At 41.1% G+C, this 21,431-nt stretch overlaps 1 protein-coding gene across 2 annotated transcripts in view; it reads left to right on the top strand.

Annotated features, from left to right (window-relative positions):
• Positions 1–21,431, top strand: part of LRRC1 (leucine rich repeat containing 1) — a 102,910-nt gene that overhangs the window by 27,485 nt on the left and 53,994 nt on the right. For both annotated transcript variants that reach the window (XM_086608327.1, XM_086608326.1), the window contains exons 3-4: positions 3,805–3,883; positions 7,031–7,120. In XM_086608327.1, the coding sequence (XP_086464453.1) occupies positions 3,805–3,883; positions 7,031–7,120 (169 nt within the window). The remainder of the gene's footprint in view (positions 1–3,804; positions 3,884–7,030; positions 7,121–21,431) is intronic.

The raw sequence follows: 21,431 nt of genomic DNA, 5'->3' as shown, positions 1-21,431 counted from the left end.
ATCTTATATTGGAGTAATTTTTACTTAGCTCAGCTACTTGTTGGCTTTTACAGATAATACCCAAGACTTGTAATAGAAAAAGTTTATCAAAATAGTTTTGCTGAGAAGGCATATTTTCTGGTTTTCATAGTACCTCATACAGAAGTAGAAGAATTGTAGAATTGTTTGAGTTGGAAGGGACCTTAAAGATCATCTAGTTCCAACCCCCCTGCTTTGGGCAGGGACACCCTCCACTAGATCAGGTGGCTCAAAGCCTCATCCAACCTAGCCTTGAACACTTCGAGGGATGGGGCATCCACAGCTGCTCTGGGTAACCTGTTCTAATGCCTCACCACCCTCCTAGTAAACACTTTTTTCCTTACATCTAATCGAAATCTCCCCTCCTTCAGTTTAAAGCCATTGCCCCAAGTCCCTCTCCAGCTTTCTTGTAGGTCCCCTTTGGGTACTGGAAAGCTGCTCGAAGGTCTTCCCGGAGCCTTCTCTTCTCCACACGGTATTACCCCAACTCTCTCAGCCTGTCTTCATAGGAGAGGTGTTGCAGCCCTCAGATCATTTTTGTGACCCTCCTCTGGATCTGCTCCAACAGATCCATGTCCTTCTTGTGTTGGGGACCCAACCCAAGAGAGATTATTTGCAGTATGGCTATGAAACTACACATTGGTGGAGGAAATCATTAGCATGATTAGTTTCAGAAACTTTGTCATTGAAGATTTATGTTTATCTTCTGCTTTATATCTTACATTTTTATGTGTATATATTCTTTAAAATTTTTTCCCAAACAAATTAGGATGGTTACTTCTACTTGAGCTCTGCTTTTTTGTGAAGCTTTTTTTTTTTTTTTTAATCTAGGAGAATGATTCACATGCACAGAAAGTGTGTTTCCGTGTATGAAAGGGGTGTGTGTGTACTTGTATGCATGTATAAAAGTTGTGGACACTGGCTTGGTTGCAAAGAAATGAGCTATTCGGAGCCATCAGAAGCTTTGAAATTGTGAAGTCCCTTTCAGGATTTTTCCAGCTAGTTATCCAGGGAGGGATGGTGTGAAAACTAGGTGGTGGATGGCACACTTCTTTACTTGCTGCTGGTTAGCAGAGCTCAGGATCAGTGTTTGTCATTGCTGTAATGCAAGGTCGAAGTAACAATGTCTGTTGAGTGCATGTAGGACCTCTGTCTTCAATAACCCTGTAGTACAAATTCAGTCTTCTACAGGCAGCACTAAATCATAGAGGACCAGAATGGGTAAAGCCATCAGCTTTGTTGTCTGTAAATGTGGTTTTGATGATGTTTTGATTTTAGGTATATTTCTGTGTAGGCAAAAGGAAGCTTTCCATTTCTGTGCACTGTTTGTATTTCTTAGAACACCCTTTCAAAAGTGAGTGCTTCTACATTAATGTTTAATTAAAAAAAAAAGAACAAAAAAAAGAAAAAGTAGTAGTTTACTTGTCATCTGTTTTGTGAGACAGAGCAATGTTCCTGCGATGACGTCAACACTTTTACTTTCTGGAGTGTTGGCAACAGTCAAATGCTTTTAAGTACTTACAGCATTATGAGAATTTATCACTTCAAGGTTAACATTTAATCAGGCAATCTTAAGGATACTTTCTTTTTCCCCTTAGTTACTCAAATGCCACTCTTCAGACCTGTTTGTCCCTGCCATAGGAGAGGAATAAAGTTTGAGATTTTGACTCTTGAAGTGAGGTCAGCAGAGATGCTGGAGAACATCACAAATGCTTTGAAACAGGCTGGTTGTGCAAGTGTGTCTGATTTAAATTCGAGAGTCCTGTGGTGTAACCTGTCACTTCTAACCTCAAAAGCCTTACCTAATGTTTTACTCTGACTTTCTCATTGCTGTCGGATTTCTAGGAAAGATCAACTGTTTCCCCTCAAATACCAAAGCTGTTATGAAGGAGCGGGTGGGTAAGAACATATGAAACATCTCTGATGGGACTTAGTCTCTAGAGTCACCTATTCCATTTTATGGGAGAACTGCTGCTGTTGATGGGCCTTAGGATTTGTCTGGATTTATAAGTAGTTTATTCTCCTTCACCAAGTGTACTAAGGGAACTCTTTGCACTGCGTGCGGCGCTCCATGCCAACCTCACCCTGGGTGGCCTTCTTCGGCATTGTGGAAATATGGCTTGGTTGTTTGATGCCTCGCACTGTGGGTATCCACCTTTCTTGTTGATTGTTTTGATATTTAGTAGCAGTGAAATGTATTTTCTGAATATGCAGTGTATTTTTGGGGTTAGTGATTAGACCACTCCAGAGCTATTCGTAAACATTAGGAACTGTTTCTCTACCTGTGCCTAGTGAGTATACTGGGAGCACTGGGGTTTTTAAGGCAAGAGTCATATGCTTCCATTCCAAGAGGAGACACATCTTGGGATGGAGTGAAACCCATTTGAGGATGCCCATCTCCCTCCTTCCCTCCAACCTTTCCCACTCATGTAGGAAACAGGAGATTCCCAGGAGATACTTCTCTCCCGCCCTTTTGTCGATTGTTCACAGCTGGTGACCTGTGGGTTTGGAAGGTGTTCCTGCTGGCCCTTGGGTTTGGTTCTGAGCTGGGAATCATTCGAAATAGATACATTTGCTCGGATTACCTGGCAAGAGATGAAACTGATGAGCAGGCGCTCTCCTCCCCTCCTCTCTCCATCGCACTGCTTTTGGGGAGAAGAGCTGAATGAAATACGTAGGTAGTCAATTCTGAGTTACTCAGCTAGGTGGGAAGAGACCTAATTTCCAAATCTTTTTCAACATATTTAGATCACTGATGGCTACTGAGGTCAGTGATGCCACTTGCATGAGGAAAATCTGTGAAGACGTTTCCCAAAGTATTCTTTGTGATGAGAACAGCAGGAAGAGGAGATAGAGTGGATGTACTGCACTGTAGAAAAAATGGAAATAGGAAAAAACTTGGAAACAGCAGTGTGATTTTTACTTTAAGATTTGCCTTTTTTTTTCTTTTTGAATTCTTTTCAAAATAAATCATAAAAATCTAAGTTGTTAAACAAGGAAACCAAGCATGTTTGTTGAAGTTTTACTGAATCTCAATGACAGTAAACAAGGACTTACACAGAGGACCACAGCCTATTCGTGGAAATGCAGCTTGATGTAAGAGGCCCAGAAGACAATTTTAAGATAGCATGCCTCACTTCAGTAGGTAAACGTGTTGTGTTGAAGATACTTGGAAAAAATACCTCGTTTCACATACAAATATTTCTGATTACTTTCTGGCAATCTGAAATAGTGTACTAGCACTTGTTCGGGACCTGTCAATTTGAGATAATGTTTTCAAATTACATGGCTTTAGTGTGAGGGAGGCGGGTTCTTCTCCTATGACTGTTTGTTATAGGTGGAGAGACTTGCACGTTCTCTTCTTCCTTCCTTTGTTTTCCCTCTCCACGTACTTTCTGCCAGCACAGATTGTGGGCGTGTATTGATCAAATTACAAGAAGTTCAGGTTTTAAATGGTTCTTTAGGACAGTCTTAGCACATAGAGGGTCTGTTTTTTCGATAGGCAAAGGCTGATAAAGATCAATCCAAGAACAGGTGAGTAGTGGAGGATCAGGAAGATGAGTATGAAGCAGGAGAGCGAAATGGGATGTGAAAAAGCACAAAATGGCTCTGTCATGGTAGCCGTATACTTGGACATGAAGCAGTCTTGCATGTTGAAATGTCTTGAAAGATACCAAGATAACTCCTTGCAGTAGCAAGTTACTGAATGTAATGAGGCAATAACTTCAGTGTAGGTGCAGTACAGTTGTTGACGATGTTTTTCCCTTTTTTTTTTTTATTCTGCAGATATTCCTGAAATACCAGAAAGCATCTCATTCTGCAGAGCACTACAGGTAGCAGATTTCAGTGGGAATCCACTGACTAGGTAACTTCCACCTTCTTCTTACTACTCACCATACCAGAAATACAATCTTGCTGTAACAATTACCATTTTAAATAAGCCCTTAAAAATTGTGATCTAGCATCTCTGTGAAATTTTGCCAGCAGTGTCTGTCTCTGGCAGGGACTGCAACAAAAGTTCAGATTTAAAAAGTGATGTGCATCTTTCTTGGGAGGGGATGAAATTTGTTAGCCAACCAGGAAAAATGTAAATCTGATTGCCTGTTAAGTAATTTTCATTCCTCTTCTTAAATGAATAGGAAAACCATGCTCATACTTGGGAGAGATAAGACAATGGTTAGCACGAATGCACTGGCACAAACCCAGGTGCCTGACGATTTGGAATAGACTTTAGATCAGCCGCTGCAGATAATGGCTTTTACTAATGATTAAAGCTCGGACTAGCGTTTCATCACCCTCCCATCAATTGGGACACAGTGACATGCAGTAACATGCGGCAAAAATGCGGTGGCTGCTACGGCTACTGCTGATCTGTGTTCTGGTGAGCTGGGGTGTGGGGATTACGTGCACTTTTAGTATGGAAGAGGAGTTTTGTTTACATTTCTCTGTTCCGTTTGTTGAAGAATTCAGAATTTATCTAGTGAAATGAGGCTAGAGATAGCAAGAAGAGGTGATCTGCTAGCTAAGGCCTTTGAATGCTATCTGGAGAACTGTTTCCTAAACCAGCCCATATCACAGGGCTCCTTTGTGATGCTGAGCAAGTCAGGTAATCCAGAGTATTCACTGTGGGCACTCACCGACCTGCTTTGCTTTGCACTGAGAAGGGCTAGGAATACTTGCAGGATTAGCTGGCTGGCTGTGGTGCAGGAGTGCTGACAAACAGGAGAGTGTCTGTAATATCTTAAGCTGCTCCAGTGGTTTTGCAAGACGGCTTCTCCCACGTGTGCAGCTGAGGTTCTTCAGAAGTGCACTCTGAATATCGCCCATAGTGCGTCCTGAGTTCTCTGGAAAGTCGCGTCTCTGAGCATTAAAGGGACACTTGTGATCTTAATCCCTGTGCCTCTGAAGCCCGTTTATATAGTGAGGATAACACCACCACAAAAATCTGGTAAAACAAACTGAGGCTGAACTGATGTTTAGGTATGCAAGTGGTGAGGGGTCACAAAACAGTTTTTTCCCAGGCATGGGTGTGCAGTATGTAAAGCTCAGAGCCGCGTCTCGTGGTATCAAAATCAAAATTTTCTGGAGTAGCATGCTAGCTGTCCTTCTCCATTTTGTGTGCTGAATAAGGCCTGGGGGCCAAGTAACATGTTTTCTTAAACAGTAGTTGTAATGCACAGCTACAGCTGAGTGGAATTAACAAAAGAGTTGAAAGGCTCCTTAATGGGAGTGAAATAAATCTTTGTTGAGAGTTTAAGGGAATTTTAAAAATTCTTGATATAGTGACTCCAAAGTGTATGTGTGTTCTGGAAAACATCACTCCAAGCAGTTTACTAAGTTAGAAAACACAGATACCAGAAGCTGTTTACACATGGTTGCCAGGTATTTTCTGTGATGAGATCCAGAATTTCGATTTTACCTATATAATAGCATGTAGGTTTGGGCAGTAATTTGCTCAGGCAAAGTGAGAAAGTGTAGTAGTGACTTCATTTTCTGCGTGATATCCTGGAACTTTTTTTAGCCATTGATTCTTGTCCTTGTTTCCTCTAAGCTTAAAAGCCAGTCGGAGATCTTCCCAATCAATGTCCTACCACTAATACAGTATGTTGCCTCATTGTCAAACTTAACCATCAATGAACCTGCAGCATTAAAAGTGTCTGGCAGACCATTTTTCCAGCTATTTTCAAATTACGTCAGGTTTATATTAATAAAAAGAAGGTGCATTTATGGAAGATTAGGCTGGAAGTCCACTGTATGCTATAGGTAGGATAGAATAGAATAGTTCCAATTGGAAGGGATCTACAGTGATCATTCTAGTCCAACTACCTGTCTGCTGCTGAGAGATAATCAGACTATTTAGCTCCAGTTGTAAACCTATTAGAGCCTAAATGGTGATGAACAGTTACAGTGGAGCCTACGTTTTTGAGATATTGAGCATGTTCTGTTAATAAGGTCCAGAAAATGACAATGCAATCTGGAGTTGAGACATAAAAAGCTCCCCTTCCGTCCCAGCCATTGTAATTTTTCTTTTTCCCTTTCCCCATCATTCAGTAGGTATGTATCTGCTTTTGACTAGTTGCCTACAGGTCGTACCACGTGCCTTGAGCTGGGTGATGGAGAGAGCAGGAACCAAACCAAGTGCTGCAGCTTGAGTTTAGGTTGCATGCTCTGAGGGTTGAGCAGAAGTTGGATGGCTGGTCCAGGGGCTGCTCCTCCTCCACCTCATTGCCCTCTGTCTCCTGCGCAACTGCAAACTGAGCTGCTTGGTGCAACCCAGCTGCCAGCAAGCAGCGACTGGTACAGAAATCTGTCCGTGTGTGGGGAGGGGAAGCCAAGCCTTGCAGGAGACCAACCAAGTGACAAACCTAAAGGCTTTGGAAACTTTGAGGGCGTTTTGCATACGGCTGTGTTTTTATAGTGTAAGAAGGGAGGGATTACATGCTGTTGTGGTGTGAACCAGTTAATGTGAAATGCTGTAACAGCAGAACGTTGTGTTTGTAGTGAACAGAAAGTTTCTTCAAAAAGCAGCAATTGAGGAGCAACTCAGTAGCTAATATGAAATGGCCATGCTGTAAGCATGTGTGTAAGTGAAGCCTGAATAAAAATAATTCTTTTAGTTGTTTTACCGTCTAGGTGATACAGCAAAATAGTAGTAAGAAAGGTTTTTAAAATATGTTTGATTTTTAAAATTTGTTTAAATGTTTAAAATGTTCTCAAGCCCTATAGCTTTTTGAAATGGCAAATTGGGGGCAGGGAAGAGAGGGGCTAGGAGACAGGGATATTACCTGTTCTTTGACACAGAAAAATCTTTAAAGTGTCTAAGTCACATTTTTTTTTCTTACTATGATCCTTGGAATTTTCTGAGAGTCCTGCTGGATTCTGAGCATGCCTCCCTCTGTGTGTATTTGCTAAATACTTTTGTTTTCCACTACGTGTTCTCTTTTCCTGTATGTATTATATGAATGTGAATACTTCTGCTGGAAGTCCTTGATTTGAATTAATATCTCCACAGGTTGCCCGAAAGCTTTCCTGAATTACAGAACCTCACATGTCTTTCAGTAAATGACATCTCCCTGCAGGCACTACCTGAAAACATTGGGAAGTAAGTTTTTTATACTTTATTGCTATTTTGATTTATTTTCTTTTTATTGTTGCGCCTAATGTAGAAATGACTTGTGTTACTGTATACAATGTACCTATAAAGTTATTTACAGGTCTATGCTTATTTTTTATATTCTTTCCAGTCTGAGAGATCTGTTTAAGAACAATCCCGTTGCATTGGCAGGCTAATGCAGACTCTGAAGCATGTGTGTGTATGTTTCAACTCTGTTCTCTGGGATTTGGAGTAACTTGGAATTTTAGGTGCAAAATTAAATAGGTGTTTTGTGACGCAGATCTGACCTTTTGCTTTCCTTCATTGTAGTAGACTATTGATCCATTATTGTGAACATGTCAGATGGCTTGCAGCTTAGCTCAAAACCAGCCAATTGTTGGCACAGGAACAGATGGGTGAAAGCTGTCTGTGATCAGGATGGAAATCAGAAGGCTCCTAACTATAGGAGCAGTCTGGTTCTGAAAAAAAGCTCCAGTGGGAGCTCTGAAGATAAAACCTCACGAAACAGCTCTTAAGATGAAATTTGTTAAGCTTTTAAAATGTGTTGTTAACTCTGGAAAGTAGATCAGTGTTGCAAGGACAGGCTTCCAAAGTGGAGGTGTGTGGACATTGAACATTGTTTATCTGTCTCATTTTGGCTGAACTAACATCTACACTTGAAGAAGCGAAATCTCTCTCCTCTTAGTGGAGAGAAAGGTGTCTCCTCCAATTTGAAGGAAAAGAGGTAATTCCATGACTCCTCACTAGAATACGTAAGAATGGCTGTGCTGGTTCAGATCAAAGGCTCCTCTAGCCCAGCTTCCTTCTGCAGTTGCAGTAAGTAGATGCCTGGTGAAGATTAAGAAGAAAAGCGTGTGTTTGATTATTCTTCTTTCCATCCCCTGGTTGTTTCCGGTTCAGAGGATTTCCTGAGCTTTGGATTTTGGTTTGTCTAACTGGTAGCTGATAATGAATCTCTCTTCCATGTACTTGTCCAATTTCTCCTTGAGCTTATGTAGACATCTTTAGTATTCTCCCCTGGCAAATAACCACACAGGTCTATTACCCATTGCACTGATTTGTTGTTGTTGTTTTTGGTTGGTTTTTTGAGCATGGCTTTACCTACCTTGCCTATGATCCCTAATATTGGAAGAGGCAGCGAGCAGCTGATCCCTATGCATTATGATCTGCCATTGATGCCTTTGTAGTTTTCTAGTGTATCCCCAGGTGCTTTTTTCCAGGCTGAAGAGTCTAACTTGCTATTCCAGCTTCAGGAATAGTCTTTGCAGAATATAAGATAGCTGTACTTCAACTCAGGAAAGTTATAGTTTGTTACTTTTGCTGGGAAACATTCCATTTCAGAGAATTTGAAATTTCTTTCAGCACGTGATTATCCTCTATCTCCGCCTGCGCCTCGTCCTTCCCCTCCCCCCCCGCCCCCCCGCCTTTTTTTTTTTAATCTGCACCTGCCTTTATGGTTGCCTTGCCCATAGGGTTGTTCTAAGTTGCCGTGTACTGAACCACTTCCATCTTTCTTCAGAAAGCTGCAGGAACTCAGATGTTGAGTCATGAGTATCGGTAGAGGCCTATTAATCTTGGACATCCTTTCATAAAGTGGAACATTTCTGACATGGCTTCTTTGGAGAGTCAGCATAGTCCCTCACAGTAAAACCCAACTGTTTTTAAACAAAGGAGTCCTCCAGAAGGGATCTTATTATTAAGAGCTCCTGCAACGTAGTCAAGTTCAGACCGGCATTGCTGTAGCCACTTCCCATGGGTATGTAAGCTGTCAGCTGGCACCACTCCAGCAGCAACAGAAGTGGAAAATGTCTTTTGAAACCTTCCGCAAGCACTAACAGGTACAGCTAACGTGCGCCCAGTGAATATGGCAGTGTCTTACCTAAAAGTTCCATGGGCTGGGGCTTCAGTGACCATTCTTCCTTTTCTGTAACAGTTCACAAAACTGTTGTGAAAACAGTTTTTGTGAAAAAAGCTGAAAACCGAGCTTTTCACAGCGCTGGCAGCTAAGAACAGGCTTGCTCAGACTTTGTGGTTACTGAAAGCCAAGGCCAAAAATTTGGGTTCCTGCCTGATTCTGAAAATGAATACGAGAAACATGACAGGCTGCAATGATTCCCAAAGCATGAGGCGGACTGCTGGCTTGCTGACAGCAGCTAGAGGAAGGTTGCTGGCCTCCCTGAGAGGTCACTGGCTCTGGTGGCTCTGGCTTCTTGCTCGTCCTGCCTGTCATTTGGTAGCATGAGTGGTGATTAGCCTCTGTTTTGGAGCAATTGACTAGGAACAATTTTGGTTAAAATGGGGATATCAGACGTCTGTAGAGATGTCAATATGTGGAACTGTGCAAGAATAAGGTTAAAAAATTGCCTGTTACTGGTCCTAAGCAGTCCGGGGAAATGCTGTGATGCTATTTCAGCCCTATGTGAGCTATTGCAGAACAAGAGCAGTGTAATCCATCCTCCCTCTGTATCTGATTCCCAATATCAAAGATAAAAACCAGGGATCCTCACTTGCTTTGGGAAGAGCCATATGCTTGTCCTGGTGATTTTGGTGAGTTCTCCCGGGGGACTAGACTTTTATTCAAGTCTGACAGGCCTGCTTTGATCTGGGAAGTGCTCCCAGGTTAGCTGTCTAGAATATGAATATTATATTTTTACAAAAACACTTTCATCTCATTAGTAGAAATTTTTGCTGTCAGATTTAGCAGAGAAAAATGTGTGGGATGTTGTCTTTGGCTCCTCAAGTATTCATGGTAGGTGGGAATATGGCATTTGGGAAGTTGACAGTAAGGTTGAGTTAAAGATGCATGCTTTCCAACTGAGAAGAATATTAACATTACACAAGGGAAACTCATGGGGTGTCCACCCAAAATGTAACTGTTCCTGAAGTCTATTAGGGAATGTCTTCGTGACAGAGAGAAAGGGATCCTGTCTGGCTCCAGTTGGAAATTATTGGGAGGTCTTGTTTGTAGCCAGTTAGAACTGCAACCTGAAGTCCTTATGGGTCACTTGCCTCTGAGAGAAAATTTTGACAAATTTTTAGCATTAGATCTATAAGTAATAGATTTTTTTTTTTTTTCAGTCTGGTTACCAACAAGTGCAGCTTTCCGTTTTTTAATTCACAGAATTTTCATCATTTATTGCAGGGGAATTTGATGGTGCAGCTGACCACCTTGTGTTTGGTAAAAGCAGTGAAATGCTCTGTGGCTTCTCCAAAGATTCCGTGCTTGTAGTCTTCATTCCCTTCTCTGTTTTTTTTTTCCCTCTGCACTTGCTGGGACTCAAAAAATGCTAGGAATTGGAAAGAAAGTAACGCTAATTGTGTCTCTCCAGCTGAAGAAACCAAGTAAGGCTCTTAGAGGTGTTAGGATATGTTTGCAAATGCCTTACTGGAGTTTCTGTGTGCTTTGGATAATAATCCATGGTATTAATCAATGGAATAGGCTGGACCTATGTGCTCTGTATGAGGTCTGTCAAATAATGAGCAAACAAATACATGCTGATGATTTATTCTACTACAGTTGGGCTTGTTTTGGGGAAAAACTTGAAGTCCCTGTGCTTGCTGCTGATCTGGCCACTAGAGTATGTGAAAACTTAGGTAAATGCATCCTAAATTCTTACGGTCTTACACTCATGTCTGAGAAACTGCCTAATACAGCCAGTGAAATCCCTAATTCATCTTCATGTAGTACAGTGATCAGTATGTACTTAGTGTCTTTTTTTTTTTTTTTTTTTTAAACTACCTACTTAAAGTCTTGTGGCACTGCAAATTTGCCCTGCCGTCTTAAATGGAGAAAGAAACAAAAGTGATGTTGAATATTTTCCAAACAGCAATACTTTGGAGGTTAGTTAGGAAGTTCTTCCTATAGCAGATGATAGACTTGAATTGTCTTGAGGTGAACCATTAGTGGAAGTGTGTCTTCCTCATGAGTTCAGATATCCAGTCTGTTTTTCACATGGTCTGATGTATGAGATGAATGCCAATGTAGAACTTCACTGCCCAGGCCAGTGTTTGAACTTGTTCAAGCCACTGATGTTTGGAGTTGCTGTTAACGTTTTTACTGTGCTGTTAGGAATTCTTCTGCATAGACCTTTTATAATTTTCTTTTCCTTTATGTTGGCAAAAGGAATATTTTTATGGGTCCCAACTGGAAATCTGAAGAACATAGGCAACTTTTTGTCTTTCCTCTCGCTTGTGCATAGCCATGCTCAGTGTATGTCCACTTTTCTTCTGTGTGACCACTTCAATCTGCTTATCCAGTGCTGGTACATGTGCTGAAAGTTTTCCCTTATCAAATAAAGCATTCCTCTTGTAAGCTCATGTGTTGGTTTAGGACATACTAGAAAGATGTGGGACACGCTAATTTAGAACTTGATAACAGACTAGATGTCTTAATATTACCAGTGCTATTTTTTGTGTTTCTCTGTGATTTGTGTTCTCTTAACTTGTGGTGTGGTTGCTATCTGGAGTAAAACAGTGAATGCTGATGCATGTGAGATATTTTAGCTAATAATTAGGTGGGTGCCGCTTCAAGCAGGAGTTGTCCTGTTGGCTAGTTCAAGCGTTCGGAGAAACAAGTTACACAATTTAAGCTGTGAGTAGGAGTGTTTTTACAGTGTTTCTCAGTCTAATGAGAACAAGTCTAATTTCCTTGCCTATGTTGCAGGACCATGTGTGTCTGTAGATCTGCCCAACGAGCAAGCATAACCTGTTTCTCCCAGTGTGGGTAGCATTTAGGAATTTCCACTTGCTTCCAGGATTTTTCTTCAATACTTCCTTATTCATGTAACACCTAAAACACAGGGCATGACTTTTTCCTGAAATTCAAAAATCAGGGTATTTGTATGTAAGGGTATTTGGGTAAATTGGGATGTTTGTCTGTAAGGCTTCCTAGGGCATACCTTACAGTGATATGAATAATCTAATGTCTGTCTGTCCCCAGCACCTTCTCTGTCCAGATGTGTTCATTCCTGTAGCATTGGCTTCAGGGCAAGTTGCCCACGACCACCAGCCCACTGTGATGTTGGCTTGTTACCAGCAAAGATTTGGGAACTTGGAGATTCATACATTCCTCTCATGGCTTAATGTCTAGAAAGAGAAGAGAGGTTGTGTCAACTTTGTATGTTTGTTATTTATTTGTGGTTCTTAGGCTTGAACGAAGTCCAGGTACCTTCTTTGGAAAGCCTTTTATGTGCGTCTCTGATGTTTAATCTAGCATTGGACTCTCAGATGGGTGCTTCAGAAGGAATTGGCCCTAGCCAAAAACTCAGTCTTTTCACCATGAAATGCATATTTGAAAAAGACAGTTATCTGTCAGACTCTGTGGAGGCAACAAAATCAACAAGTTTCTTTAACAGCTGAAGGAAAGTGCAGAGCTTTGCTAGTGTGCTTCAAATTACGATTACAGGCCTGCTCCCCAGCAGCACACCAAACATCTAACTCATGTCCAGTTTCTAGTTTTGTCCATTTTTTCCGCAGTCTTGTCTGTGCCTGGGAAAGATAAAGATTACCTCTTTTTTTTTCCTTTTTTTTTTTTTTTTTTGGATGCTAAGGTTTAAAGTATGACATTATTACTGACTGGCAGGTAGAGTGTTTTGGAAATTCCTTGCCTGAACTCTAGCATAGCAAATAAAAAAACTTTTCCTCTGCCGTAGACAATCTTCCCCCCAACACTGCCTCTAAAATGTACAGATGGTCTACTTGGACACGATCTCCAAATCCTGAGGATTCAACAACAGATCATAGTAATATCATGATTTGTAGTATCCCCATCATTCATAGCCTCCCCTCCCCCCCTTTTTTTTTTTTTCAGATAACTGCACTGTGATGCAAGAAAGTAGAATAGCTTTATTTTAGCTTTAGAAACTTTGGATGTGGGGAGGGTTGAATTTCTTTAGATGGGAAGGGTATTCTTCTGATGCCGATGACTGATGAGTCTGGTTTACCCCCAAGCTGCAAGCAGGCTGAATGGATCTGTGGACCTTACTACTGAAAGGGAATTACCAGGTAAGCAGAGAAATTTTCCTCTTAACCTCTGCAGCTAGCAGGTAGAATGCTGAAATAGGCATTTCATTATGACGGTGAACATAATGAAAAGAATAGAACGAATGTTACTGCACTTAGGAGCATTGTTTTGTGGAAAGATTTGTTATAGGCATGCTTTTCGTGAGTCGTGGAACCCCAAATATCCTGAGATTTTGTGTTACAGAAACAAAGTCTCTGAGCACGGTGTTTTTTTACATATACATATATGCCTTTAATTCTAGAGGTTTTGAAGTTTTCAGCAGCTTGTAAACTCAGAATCTTTAATGTCGGTCTGAATAGGAGTAGCTGGAGAATAAAAGGTCTTCAAAGGCAAGGATGATGCGCTCAATGCGGATGATCCAGAAGCAGATCAGAATGACATGCTTATTCCGATAATGGATTCCTGGGCCAGTCCTTGACTGCGTTGTTTTTTTTTAGTGTATGCTAGGATGCCTCAAGTATAGATTACACATCTGGTAGCAACACACAGCAGAAAATGCTCTTAAAATTGTGTAGAAGGAGAGAATGTAATTCTCTTTTAAGGTTTAGCGTAATAATGTCTCATTAAAATACCGTCTTACATGATAGAACAAAAGTGATGGGGAGGCTTATCTTGCAAATACATAGAAGGAGGACTATTTGTAGGTGGTCTGGCTAGGCTGATGTAAATGTATTAAAAGCTCTCACTCTGCTTTATCTGAATTTAGCAGGACAAGTAGTATTTACAGAGTTTGAGTAGGTAGAACATTCAGTGTTAATCACAGCTGTTTGCTAAATGGCAAAACTGAGTGTTAAGGAACTCGAAAGTTTATTTCAGGAACGCTATTTAACAATATAATAGTGAATGCAATGCCATCTGGCCTTTAAATAAAAGATATTGCATCTTGTATGTTACACAAGGAAGAAATATTTAACATATATTTAGCAATATGTTTTGGAAATAAAGTAATGCCATTTTTTATTTTAGTCATTGAAGGTTGATGTTGCATGACTGGAATAGAAGATATTTTGAAAATGAAATCTTGTAATACTGAATTGGCTTAGCCTCCCCAACCTGTTTCAGTAATCTTGATAAGCAAATTGGAGAATGTTCAGTTAAAGCATTCAAAAGTGAACAGGCTGAACTGTAATTACCCATCTCTCTCTTCTTAATGATGCCTTTTGAAGGTCAGATGGAGTTCAGTGTTCCTGTCCATTTTTTGGACCACGCTTGTTGCTGTGTGTGAGATTCCCCCCCACCCCCCCTCTCAATTTGTGTCCACTTTTCCCAGCTCTGTAGAAAATGGCAAGTATTAGTAACATAGTTCTTACTTTCAGATTTTTTTACTAGAATTGTCCTAACTAGAATACTGTCCTGCTTGTCAAACTCCAGAAATGAACTGCTAAGGAAAGCCTCATGTGCCTTTCCCTTACGCATACCTAAATATTCCATTACTATACACTTAAACTTGAGAGGGAAGAATAGTGTTTAACTATTATATAAGTAACTATATGTTACTTCAAGTTGTTTTGCCTCCAAAAAGGACGAGGGGAAATGCTCTCAAAGATGCCTTTTGGAAGGATGGTCTTTAAGCATACTGATAAGGAGGTGTAATAACAGTTTTATCAAAACTAAATCTAGTTACCTTGCTTGACAATTATTTTTGTAGCATTGCTTATATTCAGGGATAGAACCTTAGGACTTCACATCTGTGAAGACAATTTGCTTTGAATGGATAAATTTGCCCTCATTTAGGAAATTAATATTTCCTGTGATTTCTGGCTCACATAAGAATTTCTGGGATTCAGTAGCTAAGAACATGCAAAAATTGCTTTCCTCTGTTGCATGATGTGGGCTTAAGGTCTCTCTCTTTAAATTCTTGGATTAATCTTACAAAAATGCATTACTGCTGCTCTTTACCATTCACATTGTAGGACAGGTTTCTGTAACTGAAGGGTAACTAGACAAAGAGGCAGGACAGTGGTTAAACCTGACATTTGGAAAAAAAAAAACTTTAAACTTAAGCTGGACTTTTTGGTGAAATAAGCTTCTTGAGAAAAGGAAACTAGCTGCAAATCAGTACTTTTTGCAAGTTACCCTATAATGGCTATGAATTTCAAGGGTCCTCTATGATAACTTTGTCTAATTACATGCCAGCATTAAGCAGTAGTTGTAAGCACAATAAGCATAGTGTTGAACCTTTAAAAACGGGAGGTAAAATGCATATAGACCACAAATTACATGGTTATGTGTTAACAGAACCTTAGGAAATTCAGGAAGCATAATCCTTCCCTGTAAGGCTAATATGGCTTTTGTTGCTTTGGAAATGTCATTAGACCAAAAATCCACATGGTGCTGTTTCTTCAGACACTGAGGAAGGATACAGTGCTGGCGGGTATAGTAACTGTGAGGAGTTTGTTGGTGAAATAAGTCAGTCCGAGGAAGAACTGAAGTGATACTTAACTCTGGAATGAGGTGCGTGCTATGGAAGCTCTTGAAGCCACCCAAGTTTAAACACTTGATTTCATAGACTCACAGAATGGTTTGGGTTGGAAGGGACCTTCAGATATTATCTAGTCCAACCCCCCCCCCCGCCATGGGCAGGGACACCTGCCCCTAGATTGGGCTGCTCAAAGCCCCATTCAGCCTGACCTTGAACTCTTCCAGGGATGGGGCATCCACAGCTTCTCTAGGCAACCTGTTCCAGTGCCTCACCATCCTCGGGGGGAAGGGGAGGAGGGGGGAGGGGGGGGGCGGCGGGGGGAAGAAAAAGTCTTCCTTATGTCCAGTCTAAACCAGCCACTCTGTACGTTTAAAGCCATTGCCCCTTGTCCTGTTACTGCAGGCCCTGGTCAAAGCTGTCTTTCCTATAGACCCCTTTAATTTACTGAAAGGCCACAGTAAGGTCTGCCTGGGGCCACCTTTTCTCCATGCTGAACAACCCCAATGCTCTCAGCCTTTCTTCACAGGAGAGGTGCTCCAGCCCTCGGATCATTTTTGTGGCCCGTTGGACTCTCTGCAACAGCTCCATGTCCTTCTTGTGTTGGGGACTCCAGAGCTGAATGCAGTATTTCAGGTGGCGTCTCACAAGAGCAGAGTAGAGGGGCAGAATCACCTCCCCTGACCTGCTGCCACGCTGCTTTGGATGCAGCTCAGGGTACAGTTGGCGTAAGAGTTGGAGTTTGGAGACTGATCTTCTCAGGCTCTTTCTGCAGTCAGTAAAGAGAGGGTGAGAGAAAGAAGCTTCTTTCGGGAGTGGATTGAAACAGGAGCGGGTCGCAAAGGTGTGTGTTGCGCCTTCCAATACTTATGGTCGGAGTGAGCGGCGTTTGGAGAGCTGGCTGGTGACTGATCAGCCCTGTCATTTCCTTGGGGGAAAAAGGCTGCTGAACATCACGTTCTCAGTGACATGTCACTCTGTGGCAAAAGGCTTGTGGGATGGGAGTAGCTTACCAAGATCCTGTCCATGAGTGAGTAGTCACCTCTCTGGTGTGTCCTGGGGCAGGGTCATGCATGTCACTAGTAGCTTTATTTGGGTGGTGGAGATGGACTGTAATATATTTAAATATGGCTAGTTTCATGCATTTTGTACGCTGCTGTCAGAGAACCACAGTTTCCCTTCCATCTCTTGGAAGACTCTTGACAGACAGGAAGACTGATGCCTTCCTTTTCTGCACAAAAAAATGAGTTGCCTAGTTTAAACTCCCTTCCTTCTCAGTCAAGTATGACACTGAATGTTTCAAAGTGTATGTGCTGCATGGGGATACAGGGGCAGGATGTTATCAAAGCAACAGTAATCTTCAGATGCTGGCCCAGCCAGCTGAAGTCCTTTAGAACTGGTGGAAATAACCAGAATGCGGACTTCATATCGCATTTCTATATGCAGCATCCTTGGACTGTGTTCTGTAGCCATGGCTACTGCTGCCAAAAAAAAACGTAATACCAGACCAATTCAGAATCTGTGCTATGTTCTCTCCTTAGCCATCCTTATTGTGCAAGACCTTCCCTTGTTCTGTATAAATATGGGGACCATGCCTGTTCTCCTTATTCCCTGCTCTTCACAGTCTTACAAATGTGAGGAAAAGATCTCTCTTTATAGGTTGCTGTTCCCAAAACTACGTTTGGGATTTTGCATTCTGCTAACCAGCTGGAACTTGCTGGAAAGGGTGCAAATGGGGCCATGCATTTCTGCAGGTGTTTTAGATCTTCATCTCTTCCAACTCTATTCTGTTGTTTCCCAAAGCCTGACTTCTTGTCTTGCAGGCTCAGCTGTGCCGTGCTCTTGACATAAGGTCAAAATGTGTGAGGCTTCCATTACTCAAATAAAAGAAGCCTATTGTTTAGTTTTTGATCGCCCAAGCACCTTTTATCATCTATCTTCCTTTTCTCCTAGCTTTTTTCAGGTTTGTGTTTTCCACCTTTGTATTTTTTCCACTTCATTTTCACAAAAGAATAGCATGTGTCTCACTGTGCTTCCCAGTGCTTTCCTCACAGCCTTTGCTGTTGTACTCCAAGGGCTTGGGCGCTCCCAGTCCTATTGGGGCTGAGTAGGGGTAAAATGGGCCAGATAATGTTGTCTGTTGTCACTCTTAAGGCTGACTTTCTCTCTCCTTGAATAGGGGAATTACACAGCTGTCCCTGATAAAGTTAAAGCACTAGGATAACTCTTCTCAGTTTCGTATTTTAAAACGTTACACGGCAGAGTATGCTTAATATATGTAGTACACTGAAGAAGTAATTTCATCCAAGAAACTAGGGAATCTCTCGCTTGCTCTCTCTTGCTCTCTCCTTCTTTTTTCGCTGCCATTGTTGTTGTTTTACGTATTGCAGTGATTGTCCAGAGTGTCATCTGCTTTTGAAATGGTTGTTTTGTAGGGCATGTTGCTACTGATAATCTCTTTGCAATTAGTCCAAAGAAAGACTCATTTACTTTGGAAGAAGAAGAAGAATATGCTTTGGTTTCGATCTTAGTGCCTGGTTCTAGACTTGCCTTTATTTTGGAGGAGACCAGCGCAGTTGACACAAAGGAGTGTTTGCCATGTTGCCTATATGTAGACCATGTTGGATTGTGAGTTTTCTGTCAAATCCCGACAGGAATACTCAGGAAAGACACTTCCAGCATTTATGGACTACCTTGTTGCTATTAGTTTTGTTCTCAATTGTTGATTTCACGTTTCTTCTTTTCATTCTTCCAGCTCAAACGATGAATATCTACAGTTACTTTAGGTACAGCACTGAATAAGTGCGTCTGGTTTGTACTGAAAATGACATTTTTAGCTGTGTCGTGCTTTTAAATTTGACTTGGTTCCACCCTTACATCAGAAATCATCTGGAATGCTGGGATGGAAGACTTTGTAATTGTTTCAGTTGCTGCATCCTCTGTCTGGTTTGGCTGTTGCCTTGTGCTCAGGAATTTCACACACGTGCTCAGTGTTCAGGGTGTGTGTGGTAGCTTCTGCAGTGAGAATTATTACAATATTAATGCTTTTTACAAGTTTCGGTGGAATAGCTTCTTGCAATAGTAGTCTTGGAAAAGTACATAGTTGAGTTTTTTTTTGGTTGGTTTTGTTTTGATTTGTTTTTTCTTTATCCTGTAGAATATAGATGACATTTTGTTTGTACTTTTTCTCTTGGGTTATCACAAGAGTGAGTGTAGTGGATGGTTTCCCTGCCCATGGCAGGGGGCTTGGAACTAGGTGATCTTTGAGGTCCCTTCCAACCCCAACCATTCTATGATTCTATGATTCTATGAGGACTGTCTGTGTTGGAGAGCAGCCTGCAATGCTCTATGGTGCGTTTGTATTTCTAGATACAATTGGTGAACAGCCTCTGGCAGAGCAGTCTCTCCTGTCTGAGTAGACTAGGTTGTTGTCACCTTTCTGTTTTATGGATTGAAACAAATATCCCCTCCCATGACTGGTTCCTCTCCTAGATAGAGGTTAGGATTAGGGAAGGACTCGGAAATTGGTAAAGTATGGCTTCTTTTAGTTCCTTTCAAAAACTTCAGAAAGACTGTTTAACTAACCGTGCATCCATAAAATTAAGGGCAGAGAGAAAAGAAGAAATGTATTTCACTTAGTATATTGTGAAAAATCTTTATTTGTAGTTGAGAAGAGGAAAAAATTACACTTTTTGAAGAGAAGGTGTTATTATATCAGAAAACATTTGAAAAATAGCAAGAAATCTAAGATTTTTCTTGCAAATGACTGAAAATCCTTTCTCAACATACCTTAAAAGCAGAAAAATGTTAGTGAACATACAATGTGTTCAGAACCTGTTAGTAAATTTAAGGAAGAACTATACCTCTGCTCTCTGTAAGGTGTCAGAGATTGGTGCTTCATTACATCAGCATGCCTTTCTATTTTTACCTGCTGTTCTGTACTCTGTCATGTTTTCCCATGAGTTTGCTGGGAGCCTCTTCTGGAATAAGTCAAAAGTTTTATCTCATTTTCTGGCCTCCCTTTCAGATGGGTCCACATTAAACATAATATTTTGGTCTAATGGGGCAGCTTCGCTGGTATGAAGTTTTACATTAATGGTGGGAAACTTTATTTTGCCTATTGGGATCTGCTTACATGGCGTTTGGACTCGAGACCTTGGAAGAAGTGCAAAGGATCTATTAAAGGGGTGGAGGGCAGTGTCTTTCTTTTGTTCGAGGGTAGAGTTATAGTTGTGAGCATGCTGTGCGTGAGAATAGCTGTGGAATAAAGCATTTCAGAAAGAAAGCTGTTTGTTAGAGATGAAAATGTAATCCTGTAGGCAGCTGACTCCCGTAAGAAGAGAACCTAGCCTGGGACTGCGATCAGCAACAGTCAGTCTCCGAAACACGGGGTACGTTGTTGGATGCAAGGACAGCTGTTGGTGGATGTCCACAGGGCACAGCTACCCCGTGAGTCCTCCTAGTGCTGCTGGCCTGGGCAACCCAGATGCCTTCCTTGCACCTTTCTGGCCATGGTACTGGCCCAGGTGTTTAAGGGGATTTATTCTATGTTGGATTAAAGATCTGTGTTATTCTTTTTTGCTGGGTTATTTTTAAGCAGGATCAATTTCCTAAGCTGATTCACTGACCTGCCCCAGTTTAATGATACGATGAGGCTGGTTAAGATGGTGGTTCCCAAGTTATTGCTGTTGAATGTGGGTTTGCTGACAAAGATTTCTGTTTAACCACAGCCGAAGTCGTGTCTGATGCAAGAAGAGAAATTAAGAGATTGCACCATTTTACTCATCAACACTTCAACGTGATGGGGAGGGAGATAAGTAGATGTGGGGTGATCTGTAAACACAGGATTACAAGGCAGCTTGGCGGTGTGCACATCCTTTTTGTATTCTCTTGATAAAAGTGAATCATGGACCTCACCTGATACGAGCTTGAAGAGAAAGTGCGAAATTCAAAGGAAGATTGGAATGGCTTACTAGAAAACCTGTAAACAAAAATGTAATGGCAGACTGTGGGTGGCAATGTGAGTAAGAGCAGACTCACATTTCTTTCAGAGAGAAACGGGTCTCCATCATCTCTTCCCTCTCCCCCTCCGCTGATTTGGTTTCTATGAGAATATCAGATACCATGTCCCATCTTGACTTGTGTTTTATAGTGTTAAAATTTTTATGTGAGTTTTTGTTCTGTCGTTGGAACGATGACTTCCTTATTACCTTGTTTCTGTCAAATGATTTTGGGTGGCAGTAGCTGAGTTATTTTCACTTATCTTTTAATTGAATTTGTAATAGGCTTTTACTAAAGTATCTTCACCTATATGGTATGTTTTAACTGTATTTCTTCTGGAGGAATGCAGAACCCGTTGGGTAAAATGTGCTTATTTTAAAAGCCGGAAGAGACTGCTGAGACCAAAACCAAAGCTCCTGTGAGATTTTGTTCACTGTTTTCTGAATGCAGGACAAAATAGGTGCTTGAAATAAGGATGTATTCTTCAGAAACCATCCAAGGTCAATGCATGAAAAATCTTCTTTTCACTTTAATAACTCATTACATCGGTTACTTTGCTTTTCCTGCTTAGATAGCTATATTGGAGTTGCAATATGAAGGTTTTTCTTTAGTTTTGTTCAGGTTATATTAGCTGCTTTTTTACTGAGGCTCACTGATGATCCTGTAATTCAGTATGTTGATATTGTTTGAAGTAAAAACAAATATTTCAATTTTATGTGGTCTGAGTACATGGGCTTGTGTGTTTTTTTTTTTCCCCAAGGTGTACAAACAAAAACAGTTTGGGTTTAGATTTAACATGTGTTTGAAATTTCATGGAATTCCTTTTTTAAACTAGGATTTATTTAAGGCCTAGCATA

This window comes from Tauraco erythrolophus, chromosome 2 (genome assembly GCF_009769465.1).
Source record: "Tauraco erythrolophus isolate bTauEry1 chromosome 2, bTauEry1.pri, whole genome shotgun sequence".
NCBI lineage: Eukaryota > Metazoa > Chordata > Aves > Musophagiformes > Musophagidae > Tauraco > Tauraco erythrolophus.
This window is presented reverse-complemented; position numbering and strand designations above follow the sequence as displayed.